This window comes from Dissoconium aciculare (genome assembly GCF_010015565.1).
Source record: "Dissoconium aciculare CBS 342.82 unplaced genomic scaffold K489scaffold_7, whole genome shotgun sequence".
Classification (NCBI taxonomy): Eukaryota; Fungi; Ascomycota; class Dothideomycetes; order Mycosphaerellales; family Dissoconiaceae; genus Dissoconium; species Dissoconium aciculare.
Window position 1 is genome coordinate 1,400,369 of NW_022984957.1, and position 16,641 is coordinate 1,417,009.

Here is a 16,641-nt window from a genome sequence, read left to right on the forward strand (position 1 = left end):
ATTCTGTGGTGGTCAGTCTTGTGTTACTTGACATTGGCAGTGAAAAGCTGGGTTGAATATGGGCACATGGCGACGATGGTGGTGGTGTCTGTGATGCGCGATGGCTTTGGTTCGCGTTTTTGCGAATTGGCGGTGAGTCGTCTCTTGCATTCCCCGGGGATTGATACGCTCTCCCTCTCTCTCTTCCCTCGGTAGCCCTGCTCTATCTTTCATTCCCATAACGAATTAGTTACTACAATGCCTCTGTGATAACTCAATGTCGCTCTGGGTTTACAAACGATTCACCCTGCGACCATTGATAAGAGAAACGTTGACCTGAGCGTTTTGAGGATGCGGTCGTGGTGTGACATCAATACAGAGTTTTCTGGCAAAATGGCCATAATTTATAGAAAGCCTCACCTTCAATATACAATCACAGTGTCTCTCGTGCCTTCGGCCTGTGGGCGACGCGTACGCGCGTGCGAGAGGGCACATGGGAATTGAGACGTCAAGACAAACCAAAACTGAATGCTCAAACGCCGTGGAAGCGATGCACTACGAACCATGGGAACCCTCGTTTTTCCCTGGATTGGAATGCTCGCTCGGCTCACACACACTAATGTGAGTCATTCAAGGCGTGCTTTTCTGGCTTTATACTTTCCACTGCCGGCTCTAGGGGGATGTATGCGATGATGGTATGCATCCTGCAACTACGAATGCTGTACCACTGATACCGGTGCTGCTGCATGCCCAGGCACGCAGTGGTTGACCATGGGTCGCGTTGGAAAGGGAACATTACAACGATCATTCCACTGGCAAATGGGTGGTTGGGAAGATTGCCTGTTTGAGAGGGGAGGTCGCGAAGAGAGTCGACATATGTCATAAATTAGTGCTGGTGAGGCTGTTCTGGAAATGCGGCAGTGATTTCCTTCGATAATGCGAGCATGCGAAGTAGTGGTCATTGGGATAGAGAGTGTTGGACGACAAAAGCCGTTCTCGTCTTATCACATTGCCTGTCGTTCTTGATTGAGGCGAAGAGGAGAGAAAGCTGTAGAAGCTCATGCACGAGACGACTGGGACTTCCCTATGCCCGGAAAGCATGGCAGACATACCCAGCAACAGCCCTCAACCGCATGCAGGTGGTCTGCTGCTGCTCTCTGTCGACCACTCACCTCATAGCAGCTGGGGTGGTCGAATCGTCCTGATAGGTTCGGTAAATGAAGACTGTCGCATGCCCCTCACCTGCCTCACTCAAAATCCTATGTCGGCCGCGGCGCCACAAGCGATTCGAGGTCAAGAGATGTGGTCGACGTACGTGAAGACGATGGTCTTCTCAACACCTCCGGTCCGTGGCTGGTTCGGATTGAGGCCAACTCGTTATGCAGAGACCATGCCGATGCTGAGACATGAATGCGCGCAAAGAGGCGAGTGCTGCGGGAGTGAATATAGTTGTAGACCTGGTATTAGTATCATGCTGAGTAATTGGGTCATGACCAACCTGGGAATGCCCTGTCCTGCTATCACTATCCATGGATTGACGTATGTCGCCTTGCCAGATGACAGCGTCTCTTGGATGCGGCTAGGTTGGAAATCCTTCGTGGACACGATCGACACGTGGATCGTGCGAGTGGCAATTATGTGCTGTCCAAGATCCATACCCATGTGCGATCACCATGTTTCGCAGAGGCATTCCAGTAGAGGCATTTGAACAAAGACACATGGGATGCATCCAGACGTATAGCGCGTGGAGCGTTGGCCTGTGATTGGGATTGCAGCCTGCTGGGCTATCGCTGGCTGCTCAGAGATCAACGATTCCATGCAGGCGGAGGTGATGACGATAAGCCCTGGAGGCAAGTGTGGTGTGCTGCGCTGGAGCTATGGCGGATGCTGCCTGCTTGGAAAGTTGAAGGATGGGGAAAGGATGGAGACAGATCGTAAGGGATTTCATTACCAGAGCAGACCGTCCGTTATGGAGACCGGTATGCAACGCCCGTCGTGCATATGCAGAGCTCGAGGGCGCAATGAGGAGAGATGATGATGATGGAGTGTGGTAGATTTCAAGACTCCAGCTTGTTAAAGCCCGCGTGTGAGCAACACGCACACGCGACTCTCGCTGCCGTCACCTCATAGATACGCGCACTGATGACCCAGTCTTACACCAGATGCTACTATCGTGAATGAACGGAGTATGTGTGATGAGGATGCGCTGTTTCAATAGTCCGGCAGGCAGGCAGGACAGGACAGGCAGACACAGCAGCCGCATTCATGACAGGCCGGGGAGGATTGAAATGCTCCTGTAGATGCTGTTGAAGCAGGAGTGAGAATGAGATATGACTAGGGCTGAGGACAATGCATGTGTGTGTGTGGGTGCGTGGGAACGGTCCGCAAGGCAGGGAGGAAGTGAGGAAGTGAGGAAGTGAGGGAGGGAGTGAGGGAGGGCACGCCTGCCTAGAGACAGACAGACAGACACACACACAGACAAACAGACATTACTGTACGGAGTGTACGAGCGGTGCTGAGGATGTCCCCCTCGAGGACTGGAGGCGACGACCCAATCTGTTCTGTGGTGTGTGTTGACCTGGGCGGATATACTGTCATCGTTGTCCAGCAGCCAACAGCCAGCAGCCAGCAGCCAGCAGGTGCCCCCGGTGGGTTCAAGTATCGCCGACGCCCGCGGATCTCACTCCACTTGCACTTCCATCCGCTTTTATCTTTAGAACACACTTCTTCCCCAGCTTTCAGTTGGGCATCAACGCCGGGAAAATCTTCGTCTACCTGGGCACTATCACCACTACTACTACCACTACGCCAGCACCACAATACCCGTGGACTGTATCTCATCACACACTGTACAACCGCGCCCACGAGTACCGTACTGGCCCGAGGAGGTTTGCCGTTGGCCGACGAGCGCGTTGGGAGTGGAGGATCTACTGCGGTCACGACCACGACGACGTGTTGTCGTTGTTGATCATCACTGCGATTGACGTTGTCTTCGTCATCGTGGCTATAGCCTTTTTCACATTCTCTCGGTCGTTCATCACCACCACCACCACCATCACCATCGTTTCCTCCGTCTTCCATTCCCTCACTCCTGCTTTTGCCGCTTGCTGCCCATCGTGCATGCTTCCGCCTATAGCATCGCTCGTCGGCTCGGCCCAAACCATCTTCTCCCGTCCGGCATCGTCCATCATCACCAATCTCTATCATTGATTGTCAAACGACACAACACCAACCGAATATCTCGCATCCGACTCACCACCCACTACAACGATACACACACATCATCCGTCATCCCACTGGCAAGCACCTGGGCTTCACTTGCAGTACTTTCCTCTTTTGGATCCCTTCATCCCTGCCTACCTAGGTAGAGTCGCAAAATTCTCCCTGCACATCCGTGTCGACCTCCACGTCGAATCAGGCAACTCAGAGGATTCCCTCGGGACCTAGGCTGAAACACATCCCCCGTCCTTGTTCACCAAACCACCTGACGCACCAACGCATACTACGCACATAATCACATGGTAGCAGTGCCCGGATCTCGTCCTTGCGTTCCACGACAGCTGCAGGTGCAGTCGGAAACCAGTCGGAAACCACACGTACCTGCGGTGGGAGGAGCCCTAGCGGCCAGCACCGACTAATCGCCATTGACGTCGTCCCCACGGCCAGCGGACAGACTCTGGAGCGCAGAGAAAAAAAAAAGAAGTGCTGCAGTGTGTCGACGGAGGAGTCATACCCGCGCGCACCACTGTACTACCATCCACTGTACCACTACCACTATGAATTAATCATCCTTAAGCCGGCCTCTTCTCCTTCTCATCCTGCATCAATATCCGACTGTTGGCTCTCTTGTTCTCTCCACATCTGCTGCAGTGTCTCGGGCCCCGAACGTGCGCGCGCACATACCACTGGGTGACCGACACCACCCATCGGGAGAGACGTGGTCGATTTATTCTCGTTCGGATCGATCTACCACGAGTTGTCGCTGTCCCTTTAGGCGCGAATTGTGGTACGCCAGCTTCAGGCCCGTGTCCAACCGTCACGGGCGCTCCCGTACCACACCCCGACCCCACCGTTCCTCACCGGTGTGCCTCCGTCGCTCGGCTTATTAACACCTTGACCAAGGATCAGCAAACCGCTGGTTCCAGATTATATCGCTACATACATCACCTATATCTTATCCAAACGTCACTTCATTGCCGATCACCGGTCGACCACGACCGTAATGCCGGAGGGAACTAGAAGACCTGTGTCCTTGATTGCAAGGGTTGAAGACGAAGACCCCGAAACTGGCGAGGCGGTATATGGCACCGCCGTTGAGGCCTCGCGCCGTGCTCGTGCCGTTGACCAAACGGCCAAACTGCAACATCTGAGTGCTCGTCCGCGCGAGCCCGGTCCAGCCAGCGACTCGGGTTATTCATCACTTGTGAACTCGTCGCTCGCCAACGAAGAATTAGCCATGGCCGAGCCGGCTAACAATCGTTCTGGCGCGCCGCCGGTTCAGCGTCCATCCGGTGGAAATCCCAGCAGGAGTTCTTCCAAGCCAGTGCTCCATAGTGCTGAGAGTACTGTCGCTACTGTCGACGAAGGCTCTCACGACAGCGAGCGAAGATTCACATTGCCCGATCGTGAACGACGATCATCCTCGGCACGACCGTCTCATTCTGCGCAGTCTCAGTATCCAGCTCCACCTTATCATGCTTCTCAACCTCAGCAGCCTTTCCCTCAATTACATCAACAGCCTCTTCCACAACAGCAACAAGCACGCCCACAGTATCCTCCCCAGTACCCGAGCTACCAGGCGCAGCCGTATTCGCAGCCATATCCGATTCCAAATGCCGGACAAATGCCACCGCCTCCGGTACCTCTTTCCGCCGGCCCGCGCCCGCGTCGTCTCTCCAGCAACACGTCTCGTCCGATGAGTATGCATATTTATGGTAGCTCTTACGACGGTTCGATCCGAGGACCGCCACCATCGAACTCGGCTTACATGGCTGGTCCGCAATATAGTCCGGTCGTGTCGTCTAAGCCCAGTGGAGAGTATTTTGGTGCCGCCCAACCACACCGGGTGCCGGTGAACGTTCCTCCTTACACCCCGACCTCGCCTACATCTCCGACTCAGCCAAGCATCTATTCTGCACGATACGGCAAGACTCAGACCAGTTTCGGTGGCGTTCTTGATCCACCGCGGGTGGCATCAGTGCCGCCTATTCCCATCGGGCGCACACCGTCGTTTTCCGCCCGCCGGGGAAGCATTACTGCGCCTGTTCCACGCACGACGAGACAAATAACCGACAGAGATAGTAGCTCGTCGTCCGAAGACTCTTACTCTGACGGCGACAATCATTATCCGAAGAACAACGCCATGCTGCACCCAAGCCGACGACCCCAGTATGAGACCCACACGTCCGCGCAGAGCATCCCAAGAGGTATCATGCGTCAGTACGACTCACGACGGATGTCGCGATCTGACACCGGAGTTGAATATCAGGAGACTGACTCGGACCGAGCGGCTCGTGCAATGCTACAGGGCTCCCAGCCTTCATCATCACACGGCCCTCGCCGTCCTTCCATCTCGACTGCAAACTCCGGATCGCGGCGACAGCAAGTTGTTGGGCCAAACGGACAGGACTATCGAGCCCTTCAATCGCGCGGCGAAGATAGAGTCTCTCGCCGTGAAGATTGGACACAGACTGAAATCGACGCTTACCGTCACGAAAGAGGTCTGGGCCATCTGGAGGAGGAGTTTGGAAGAATGCGTGTGGTCGACAGGCTCGAAGCAAAAGAGCGCAATGCACAACGCTACCAAACGACGAATGGCACTGCGTCGAGTGATCTGACTGCTGAAATGCTGGCTCAGATGAAGCAGCAGGCTGATCAGGGCCAGCAGCAGCATTCACAGCAGCAACTGAATCGACGCAGTGGCAGTCATGTATCAGGGCGCACTCATCACAGCAGGAGATCTGGAAGCATCTCGCAACATACGATGTCCAACGAGTACGTCACCATCAAAGATGCCGAGACTGGTCTCGCTATGGCCCACGTTGCACCTGGTCAGACCATCGAAGTGATGAGGACCGAGGGAGGTGGCATGCGCACCGTCATCAACAGCAGCTCTGGTCAAGAAAGCGGGTACCACGGCAGTAGCCGAAGCTCGAGAAGTGGAGGCCATCGCCGGTCGTATTATGGCAGCAGTGATTATTCTGCAAGTCGCAGGCCGACTCAGGAAGAGATCGATTACGATTCGAGTGGCTACGAGCGTGCTATCTGAACCACGCTTACTTCTACCAGAGAACGCGAGGGAAGCACTGCGAAGCCCTTTCAATGATGAATGATGACCATACGGTATGAGCATGAAGACATACAGACGCATGACACCACACACGAAGAAACGAATCACTATATCCTACATCTCCATTCCGACCTCGAAAGCCGTTCACAGATACCGGCAGTAGCTCATCCAATACGCGGCGTCGACACCAAAGCTGTCCATCGCGAATTTGCACGAGAATGAACCCACCGAATGACATGGTTTCCGGTCCCAGCAACCAAAAAAAATCCCCTCTTTCCTCAGCATACCTATCTACCCAGCGACACCTTCCATCCGACACGATATGCATACATTACATCTTGCACGATTATATACCACCCCCACCACCCTTTCCCGCTCAAAAATACGTTTTCACTTCTTCGCTGTCTTTCCGTGTTCGTCCTGCGCTTTTCTTCAGAGCTTTGCGAGATACCCCCGAAAATCCATGTTTTCCACCCTTTTACTTCTCACCCGAATTCCCTGTTTGACTTTCCTACACCGCAAACTCGCAAACCACTGTTGTTAATGAAAATCGCTGCTGCTGGATCAGACTGCCACCTTGTTCACTTTTATCACGCTGTTGTAAGGATCTACAAAGAAAGAGAGGCCGAGTTTACACGGGAAGTCTCGACGACGTGAATAGGGAGGGAAGATTGTTTTTGTTCTCTTGTTATCGAGAAATCCTTGTGGGAAAATTGAAAATTGAAAATTGTGAAGATGGGAAACTTGAAGAATAACAACGTCACCATATGAATATACCAAGCGTACGGAAGCGCCAGAAAAAATTGTCATGTACAGATCTATATCTATCTATCCATATCGACCGACTGCGGGTTTTTGTTCAGATCCCATTCTCTATTCCCAAGAGAATTTTCACAAATACGTTGATCTTACAGTCAACTTTTAGTCTTCAACAGATCTCTCGCAACACGAATTATCACTTGCGATACATTCACACCTCCTTCAATTTCATCTCTGGACACAGCTCGAAACATCAGACGAGGCCATCGCAGTGAAAGAGAATCTTGCCAGTGCGGGCTGAAGGAAAAGGAAGGCTGACTACTACCAAGGTTCTACGAAGATCAAGGAAACAAGCTCGTGGAGAATTGTTGTAACATGGTATTCATTTTCGATCTCGAATTTCTAATCTCATAGCAATGATGTTCAATTCTTCTTCGCGCTCCAAGAGTGATAAAACTAATACAATACGAATGATGACTCGCCTCTCTATCTTCCACTCTTGTTATGCTGTACTGAGACTCATTCGTCCCGTCTCTCCTTGAGTTCGTCCATTCATATCTATCCATGTCCTCTCTAACGAAAATCCTTTCATCATCGCTCATTCGTGATACATCAGACCAGACCGAATAACTTTCGGGCCGATTGGGGAAAGGAAACTTTCCCCCGACAAGAAGCGCGCGTCGTGCGCGCGCAAAGTTGCGCAAAGGTACATTGCGCATGCAGACGACGGTGTATGCATGCATGAACAAGCCTTGTTCACAATCGTCCGTGTTCATCACTCGCATGGCGAATCGACGGGGACAGAAAGCGCTAGAAAGAAGTTTCCCCCCCAAAAGATCCTTGTGCACGCACGCATTGCTGCCCGAGAGTGCGAAGGATTGTGATGGGATCTTTTTCTCGCCGCACATGTTGCATGCATGCGAGCAAGCAAGCAAGTAGGGATTCAAGGGAGACAGGCAGTATTTGGTGGGATACGAAATCCTCCAGGGGTGGGCGGGGTCTTGCACTTATTTTCCAGCCTCATCAGCGAGGGCAGGCCTTTTTTCCTTTTCGTGGTTGGTGTGGTTGGGCGCAAGGCCGGATTCGGGATCTTCGCGCGTGAGTGGGATGGAAAGGAAGCCTGCATCTCGGGCAAAGCTGAACTTCTCTTCGGCCTGCGTGGCTTCTTGCCAAACAGGCGTTGGTCCTAGGTAGATCTGAATGGTGCGTGGGGTGCAGGGCCGTGAGAGGGCCGGGCGATAAAGTTAACGCTTCTGTCGTCGATCCACGCCTCTGTCGTGTTAGTATTTTAGGAGGAATTCCTCCGTTGGGCAGCAAAGGATGTCACGCATGCCTGGAAGGTCATGTGGGTGAGTTACGTGGGCGAGGATAGTTTGTTTTGTTCTGCCCTTGACCTGTGAGATGGCGAGGACAGTCAGATTATAGAGATAGGCTTCTCTGCATCAGACCTTGCCTAGTATCAGACCATGTCCGATCTGGAAGCACCAGTTTGGACTCTCTAGTCGAGATCGCTGTCATTGCCTCCTCGGCGGTAGCCTCCGCCGCCTCCATTGGGCTTCTTCTTAGGGGAGCTGTGTCTCGCTGAACGATCGGAGGCGGAAGGCGGGTAGCGGGTCGCTGCAGCAGCTGCCGCGGCCATGGCCCCGTTCGGGCGATACCGATCGTAATAGCTCGGCGGCGCACGATCGCTCGCGGTGGTGACAGATTCGGTGTATGATGTGCTCAGAATCTCCGACTCCGGCCCGTCTTGGTAGGAGAAATCGCGTTTGCGGGGCGAGGCTTCGCGATAGTTGGCGGTGCCGTGTTGTTTGTTGGAGATCGGCCGGGACGATGATGGTAGAGCGCTCTTCCGCGAGAGAGTCGGTGCAGGACGTTGGTTCTCGCGCGCGAGCATGGCAGCGGCTTCTTCGGCCTCGCGTTTCCATCGGCGCTCCATACGAGCAACTTCGTCGCGGGCCTTGCGCTCGGCACGCTCTTTGTCTTTGCGTGCTTGTATTTCTTGTGCCGAAGGCTTCTCGAGCATGGGATGCGTGGAACTGTCGCTGATGACAGTCTCAGTCATGATGTCGGAGCGTTCAGAGTTGGTGTAGTCGAAGTGGCTACCATCGGCGACGCGGTTGAGACCGCCGACACGCGCGGGACGTTCCTTCTTGTACTGCTGCACGTCGCGGTCACGGTAGCGCTTGGTGTGCTTTTCTCTCTCTTCGGTATCGGCGTCAGATCGCAGCTCGCTCATCTCATCGGTGACGACAGTACGTGTTGCGAAAGACTCGGTCATGTAGCCATCGTCGTAGAAGACACTGTGAGTTCCACCCCATCCTCGGCGTCCCAATATACCTTTCCTTCCCTTTTCGTCGCGACCAACCACCGACCGCGCCATCTCTTTCTCCCATGCGTAGTGCTGAGTTCCCACAATAGTTCCGTTGCCCAATTTCGTGCTCTTGGTCGCGTTACTCAGGGTCCTTCCGTCGGGTCCTTTGCGTCGGAGGACAGTTGATTTGTACTCCTCCCAGTCGTTCTGTTTCCATTGGAATCCTCCATTCTTGGCCCAGAAGAAGAACCATAGCGATGCTACGATCATTCCTACGCCGACGAAAGCGAAAAGAGCGAAGATGGCAGGATTGCTGATCGAATCGGGGGAGACGGATCCGGATCCACCAACATGGGTCGGCGTCGGGTCTGCGCGTGCTTTCAGAATGTGTTTGACGGCATCCTCGACCGATCTCGAGGCAGCATCTTCCAGCCTTTCCAGTGGCATGGAATTTTCATGACGATTGTGAGCTTCATTGGTGACCATGCGCTTGAATAACACGGTCAGAATCTCCGGAACAGGCGCCATTGCTGCTGTTCGGCGGCCTTTCCGTAGCAGTTGTGAATGTCAGTAATTGCAGACGTTGAACTGTGTGAAGATTGTAAATGCAGGTTACTGAGTGAATGTCTTAGTGAAATGATAGTCGCGTGGACAGAACTACTTCCATACGAGGCTGGTCACCCTGTTGCAGACATGCATCTGGGGTGGCTGGGAGAGCAATTGCGGCGGCTGGGTGAGCTTACGTCACAAAGTAAATAGTTCGGCGTCGGCTGGGCAACTTGCGCCAGCTCACAGATTTCACGCCTGAGGCAACAAACATTGGACCATTCCAAGGTTGCGTTGCGGTTTACACGTGACATGGTCGTGTGTAATTCCACCTGCGCATGGATGCCTTCGAGGTCACAATCCGCGTAGAACCGTGAGTATGTGCACTGTCAACCGAACAAGTCATCGCTGCCTAGTCTTGGCAGCCGACTTTCTCCATGGCTTCGAGAGTCAATATACTCCAGGGCTGTAGATGAACGCAGCTCACTCGGCACTCCAGCTGGAGGGAGGGAAACCATCGGATGAGTCATCACTGTCGGAATCGGTCTCGGAAGCCACAGTCGACCAAGCCGAGATGCCCGGATTTTGTGCACGCTCAGATGGTGTATTATTGTTCTTATGTTTAACGGTCCCTGATGAGCCGAAGGGAAATGAACGGGCCGGCAGCCCTAATCTGCAAAAGGGACACGGCGAAAAACAGCCGTACTGCACTACAGCAAAGAAGCGACGATGATTCATCATCAATCACTGCCCAGATGGGCGATCATAATAAGTGATATAATGCACGGCCTTGGCATGTCATAAATGCGCGGGTATTGTCGTCTCACCATAGCAGACGGGTATGCACTTTCCCATTGCGGTACCCGTGTTGCACATCTTTTATATATCAGCCTAGCGATCCACGTGTGGAGACTAGTGATTGAGGCAACATCATTTCGTGGCGGCTCGGGGACCAACATCATGCTCACGGCAGCGTAATCACATATAAACATACGATGATCAGATCAAGGCCTCGATGAGTGTCGTTGTTTGACCCTCGAATCATATCACCACTCTGTTAGATTGTATCGTCAATTTTGACCAGAGCTCGTCGTCATGAGCGGCTTTCCGGAGAAAGACAACGCCGTGGCTGATGTCGTCAGGAACGTTCGAGGTTCACACGAGGATCACTCCGATTTTCACACTGAGAAAGCACCAGCAGCTGAGGTTGACAGCTCGCCGTCGCCAGTCCCATCCGGTCATGGTTCGCGACAGGAATCCATCCGTGAAGCAGAAGTCGCAAAGCCTTCAGAAATCTTGCCCAGTGACGATGACGAGAAAAAGAAGGATGGCGGATTAGGTCATTTCTTTGTATGTTCAAAAGATCAATCGGTGTCTTGCTGCCACCGAGCCGAGGGCACAACATTATCTGACGCGATTCAAACAGCGCATTTTCCGATATACCGATCGGTGGGATCGTATTCTCTACCTCATCGCCGCTATCTGCTCCGTCGGTACCGGCGCTTCGCTTCCTCTGATGACATTGATCTTCGGACGATTCACAACAGTGTTCACCGATTACGCCGTAGGTGCGGCGACTCCAGACCAATTCACCGCAGTAGTCAACCAGCTAGCCCTTTATTTTGTGTATCTGGCTGTTGCACGTTTCGCAATCATCTATATCGGCACCTTTTCCGTCAACGTCGCAGCCATCAGAACCGTCCGTCGACTGCGAGGAGCGTTTCTCGAGCACACATTGCGACAGGAAGTATGCCATTTTGACCAGCAGACAAATGGGTCAACAGCAACCCAGGTTACAACCAGTAAGCGAAACCTCGCTACGCAGCTTTCACATGTACTGACGGCGAGTAGATGGCAACCGTATCAACCAGGGCATTGCTGAAAAGCTAGCTTTGTTGATTCAGGGGCTTGCACTTTTCATTTCATCATTCGTAGTCGCCCTATCCGTCCAATGGAAGCTTGCCCTCATCACCATGAGCGTCATCCCAGCTGTAGCAATAGCTGTTGGACCTTGCATCTCTGCAATCATCAAATATGAGATTCAAAATACGAAACTCCACTCTGCGGCCGGAGTGATTGCTCAGGATGCTATCAGCTCGATCCGCACAATTCATGCCTTCACAGCTCAAAAGAAATTCGTCAAAGATTACGACGTGAAGCTAGATGCAGCACGTGCTCTGGGACATAAGGAGAGCCCATTCATCGGCGCCATGCTCGGAGCGTCAAGCTTTATCGTGACAGCAGGGACGGCCTTGGCCTTCTGGCAGGGTTACCGAATGTATCAGAGCGGTGAAGTCGCCTCAGTGGGAACCGTCATGACCGTTGTACTCTCCGTGACCCTCGGCACGACATCAATGCAGCTCATCGGCCCTCAAATGCAAGCCATCACTGCAGCTGCCGCCGCTGCTGCGGAACTGTTTGGAATCATAGACAAGGACTCACAACTCGATCCCCTTGATCCATCTGGTCAAAAGCCAACGTCTTGTGTCGGCGAGATTGAGATCAAGAATCTCACCTTCGCTTACCCGTCACGGCCCTCTGCACCTGTGATCAAGCATCTCTCGCTGCATATTCCCGCCGGCAAGACGACCGCTTTGGTTGGAGCTAGTGGATGCGGAAAATCCACGCTTGTCGGGTTATTGGAGAAATGGTACCAGCCCAGCTCAGGACAGATCCTCCTCGATGGCGTCGACATCTCCCAATACAACACAAAGTGGTTGCGTAGTCATATTCGGCTTGTGCAGCAGGAACCCGTCCTGTTCAGCGGAACAGTGTTCCAGAACGTGATCAAAGGTTTGGTAGGGAGTCAACAGGATTTGTCGACAGAGAAACAGATGGAACTAGTGATCGAAGCATGCAAATCGTCCAACGCGCACGACTTCATCGTTGAACTGCCTGAAGGTTACCATACCCAAGTCGGAGAGAGAGCATCCATGCTCAGCGGTGGTCAAAAGCAACGAATTGCCATCGCCCGAAGCATCATATCCGATCCAAAAATCCTGCTGATGGATGAAGCCACAAGTGCGCTGGATCCACGCGCAGAAAGGGTTGTCCAAGACGCCTTGAACAAGGTTTCTGCGAACAAGACCACCTTGATCATCGCGCATAAGCTCGCCACAATTCAGAAAGCGCATAACATCGCAGTCATCTCTTACGGCGAAGTCGTCGAGCAAGGTACACACCAAGAGTTGATTACACAAGGAGGACAATATGCTAGCATGGTCCTGTCCCAAGACCTTGGTGATTCGGGCAAGTCCGACTACGAATCTGACTCCGAGGATGAGCCGGGAATCTCCACAGCTCCAGACCGACTGACCTTGCAGCGGACTCAGACGGAGACAGGATCGACAGTTATGGACGCGGAAATCAAGCAACTCACCCGTGAGTCAGCGGGTTATTCGCTTCTGCGATGCATCATCATCATGCTGTCCGAACAAAAGCAGCTGTATCCCTACTATATCGGGGCAGCGTTGACCTCTCTCCTCGCTGGCGCTCAGTTTCCGGTGCAGGCCGTCTTGTTTTCCCGCCTCATCAACACTTTTACTCTGGCCGGAGACGAAGGTCGAGCTTCGGCTGACTTTTGGGCCCTGATGTTCTTCGTACTTGCAATTTCCAGCGGCATAGCTTACTTTGGTATTGGCTACCTGTCTAACGAGGTCGGTCAAGTCGTCACCAGCCGGTACAGGAGTGAAATGTTCGAAAGAATCCTAGATTTCGATCAGGACTTCTTCGATCGGCCAGAGAATTCATCTGGAGCACTCACATCGAAACTGTCATCACAGCCTGCTGCACTAATGGAAATACTGGCCGGAAACTCCATCATTCTCATGGTGGTAGTTGTGAACGTCATTGCGTCCAGTACTCTTGGCATTGCTTATGGCTGGAAACTGGGTCTCGTCATCGTCTTCGGCGGCATGCCCATTCTTATCGCATCGGGCTTTTTGCGTATCCATCTCGAGCAGAAAATGCAGCAGAAGACCGACCAGCGCTTCGCAGATAGTGCCGGCTTGGCCACAGAAGCCGTTACTTCAATTCGAACCGTTGCTTCACTCACTCTGGAAGAGTCGATCCTCAAAGAGTACGCGGAATCGCTCGATGGCATCTTGACGAACGCAGTCAGAGGTCTGAGTCTCACACTCATCCCATACGCCTTGTCTCAGTGTCTCGAGTTTTGTATTCAAGCCCTCGGTTTCTGGTACGGTTCCCGACTCCTGATCGACGGCACATACACGACGAGCCAGTTCTTCACGATCTTCATCGCTGTCATCTTTGGCGGCCAGGCAGCAGGGGAGTTCTTTGGTCACACAACTTCTATCACAAAGGCCAAGACGGCCACAAACTATATCCTGTGGCTTCGCACAATTATTCCAAGGATTGGCGAGACGCCGGAGAACAAAGGCAATGGACCGTCTGGCGATGGTCCTATTTCTTTGGACAACGTCGAGTTTCGATACAGACAGCGTCATTCGGCCAAGGTGCTACGAGGCATCGACATGAAGGTAAGCGCAGCCGGGTTGTCGATCTGACAAGCTTAATCACGCTGACAATACATCACAGATCAAAGCAGGTTCGTACGCCGCCTTCGTTGGACCGTCAGGGTGCGGCAAGAGCACTTTGGTCGCCCTTCTCGAGCGTTTCTACGATCCCACGAGTGGCGAGATCTTGCTGAATGGCACCGATATCAAGAAATATTCACCACATCTATACCGTCAACACATGTCCCTCGTGCAACAAGAGCCACCACTTTATCAAAATACGGTCCGAGCGAACATCACCCTTGGCCTAGATCATGAGCCGACAGACGAAGAGATTCAGCAAGCTTGCCGACAGTCAAATGCCTGGGAGTTTGTTTCTTCGCTACCCGAAGGTCTCGAGACCCAATGCGGCATGAAGGGGCTTCAATTTTCAGGCGGACAACGCCAGCGCATCGCCGTAGCACGCGCTCTCATCCGAAAACCTCGCTTGCTATTGCTTGACGAAGCAACATCCGCGCTCGACACCCAGAGTGAGCGGATCGTCCAGAAAGCGCTGGACGAAGCAGCCGCCACCCGAACCACAATCGCGGTGGCACATCGTCTATCGACCATTCGCCATGCGGATGTTATCTTTGTGTTGGCGGACGGTCGCATCGCTGAGGTCGGTACGCATGAGGAGCTTCAGGCGCTCAGAGGAAGGTATTATGCCATGTGTCTGGCGCAGTCGCTAGACCAGGACCGATCGAAAGAAACTGCATAGGATGGTGTTGGGGATTTGCGTCTTGTTTCGTCTTTTTCAATGTTAACGTGTTACGATCCATGCTGGAGCCTGGTGGTTTCAGAGGTTGGAGTCCACGCCACTCGATTAATCAAAAAGTTCTCTTCTCATTTTGACGACGACGATATTCTTACGGGTGACGGATTGTCCTTTGGTCCATGTCGCTCTTTCAAGCTATGTACATTATACACTGTACTGTATTGAACAACCCGGATATCGCAGAGAATTGAGCTGCGAGAGGCGGACGACTTACAACAAGAATAGTGCCACAGTACTGTGCACAGTCTTCTGCTTTCTGGCACGTGCACAGTTTCAACGCGATCACACGTGACATGCAAGCGCATCATCTGTCTCCAGAATCTCATTCACTTCCCGATGTACAGTATACTGTTAAATGCTCCCGCATTCTACAAAAAGGGAAGAAAATCGCAGACCCAACATTTGCCTTGATCTCGGGCATTCAACGACGTGCCAGGATGCCCGGATGCTGAACAAGGACCCCCAAACAATGACCACTCAGAGATCTCAAAAAGCTCACCGTTGGCACCAAGGACAGGCTTACACAGTCTAGCGAATTCGGGATGAGAGTCGCCCCTTCAATAGGCGGGCCGGCTTCAACGTCGCGACCCTTGACACCTAAGCGAAAATCCCACAGTTAGCGGTGGAGGAGGCCTTGTTGGTATCGTCCACGAGCACGCGCGCCGGTTCGGACAGGAATCGTTTGAAGAAAAGTCGAATCGTATCGTGAGCAACAACCTCACCTTGCAGGACAGTCCTCGAGATGGTCGCGGCGGCTACATGCATCCGAATAACCACCAGCACGTGTTCGTGCCAAGCAGTTATCAAGTTTCAAACTTTGAAGGTAAGGGATTCCCCGAGCTAGTGCGGCTGTCAATGCTACGGCCCTACCTAAACCTGATCGGACCTCGGCATGGTGATCTACAACTTGGACAAATATGAGAGGTCGACGAGTTCATTACATACAAGAATACGGCGGAGGCATCGCCAGACGGTGAACCAGTCTTATATTGATCCTAGAGGCCTTGCGCGATGCGTGGGCATTCGCTGTGACGAGGCACAGAGGGCTGGTTACGGGTGGTCTCTGTAGCACCACCTGGGCACGCCACTTCATGCTGTAAGATTATCGGCCAGCACGCTATCCCATGTCTGGTATCGCGGCGATGTATACTTACAAAGGCCAAAGCGAGCACGCGCCGGCTTTACTCCAATGCGAGATCGCCCTGGCACACTTACGCAAAGTTTAACCATATCGAAATGATCCACCAACAGTCTGGCATTTGTCTCTGCCTTCACCCGCGGGGCGAAGGTCGTGCTGCTGATGTGATGGTGCTTCCATCAGGCCAGAAGAAATCCGTCACACTCGGTCCGTCGTTGCCGCCATCGTTGCCGACATAACTTCGCCTCCACTCGTACCATCACGTCTTTCTCAGTACACTGTACTTCCCTCGTCAGTCTACCGTCTAGATCTCAAGACACAGTGTCC

General features: G+C 53.0%; 5 protein-coding genes across 5 annotated transcripts; 3 read left to right on the forward strand and 2 right to left on the reverse strand.

Moving 5' to 3' along the window:
- Nucleotides 1-1,078: 1,078 nt before the first annotated feature.
- On the forward strand, nt 1,079-3,189 carry K489DRAFT_371251 (uncharacterized protein; the record flags this gene model as incomplete). The annotated part of the gene is made up of 4 exons (XM_033603221.1): nt 1,079-1,518; nt 1,755-1,913; nt 2,466-2,545; nt 2,588-3,189. The coding sequence occupies 4 exons, from the start codon at nt 1,079-1,081 to the stop codon at nt 3,187-3,189; spliced, it is 1,281 nt and encodes a 426-aa protein (XP_033459444.1).
- Nucleotides 3,190-4,201: 1,012 nt separating this feature from the next.
- On the forward strand, nt 4,202-6,247 carry K489DRAFT_410716 (uncharacterized protein; the record flags this gene model as incomplete). Its single annotated transcript, XM_033607734.1, has 1 exon — nt 4,202-6,247. One exon carries the CDS (start codon nt 4,202-4,204, stop codon nt 6,245-6,247), a length of 2,046 nt encoding a protein of 681 aa, XP_033459445.1.
- A 900-nt stretch (nt 6,248-7,147) lies between these two features.
- K489DRAFT_242264 (uncharacterized protein) lies at nt 7,148-8,230 on the reverse strand. Its single transcript, XM_033599883.1, has one exon. It carries the CDS (start codon nt 7,933-7,935, stop codon nt 7,369-7,371), a length of 567 nt encoding a protein of 188 aa, XP_033459446.1. The 5' UTR covers nt 7,936-8,230; the 3' UTR covers nt 7,148-7,368.
- A 295-nt stretch (nt 8,231-8,525) lies between these two features.
- K489DRAFT_389272 (uncharacterized protein) lies at nt 8,526-9,866 on the reverse strand (the record flags this gene model as incomplete). The annotated part of the gene is made up of 2 exons (XM_033606493.1): nt 8,526-9,706; nt 9,800-9,866. The coding sequence occupies 2 exons, from the start codon at nt 9,864-9,866 to the stop codon at nt 8,526-8,528; spliced, it is 1,248 nt and encodes a 415-aa protein (XP_033459447.1).
- An 850-nt stretch (nt 9,867-10,716) lies between these two features.
- K489DRAFT_395047 (putative ABC transporter) lies at nt 10,717-15,386 on the forward strand. The gene is made up of 4 exons (XM_033606824.1): nt 10,717-11,234; nt 11,311-11,686; nt 11,736-14,383; nt 14,442-15,386. Exons 1-4 carry the CDS (start codon nt 10,980-10,982, stop codon nt 15,117-15,119), a joined length of 3,957 nt encoding a protein of 1,318 aa, XP_033459448.1. The 5' UTR covers nt 10,717-10,979; the 3' UTR covers nt 15,120-15,386.
- The last annotated feature ends 1,255 nt before the right edge of the window (nt 15,387-16,641 follow it).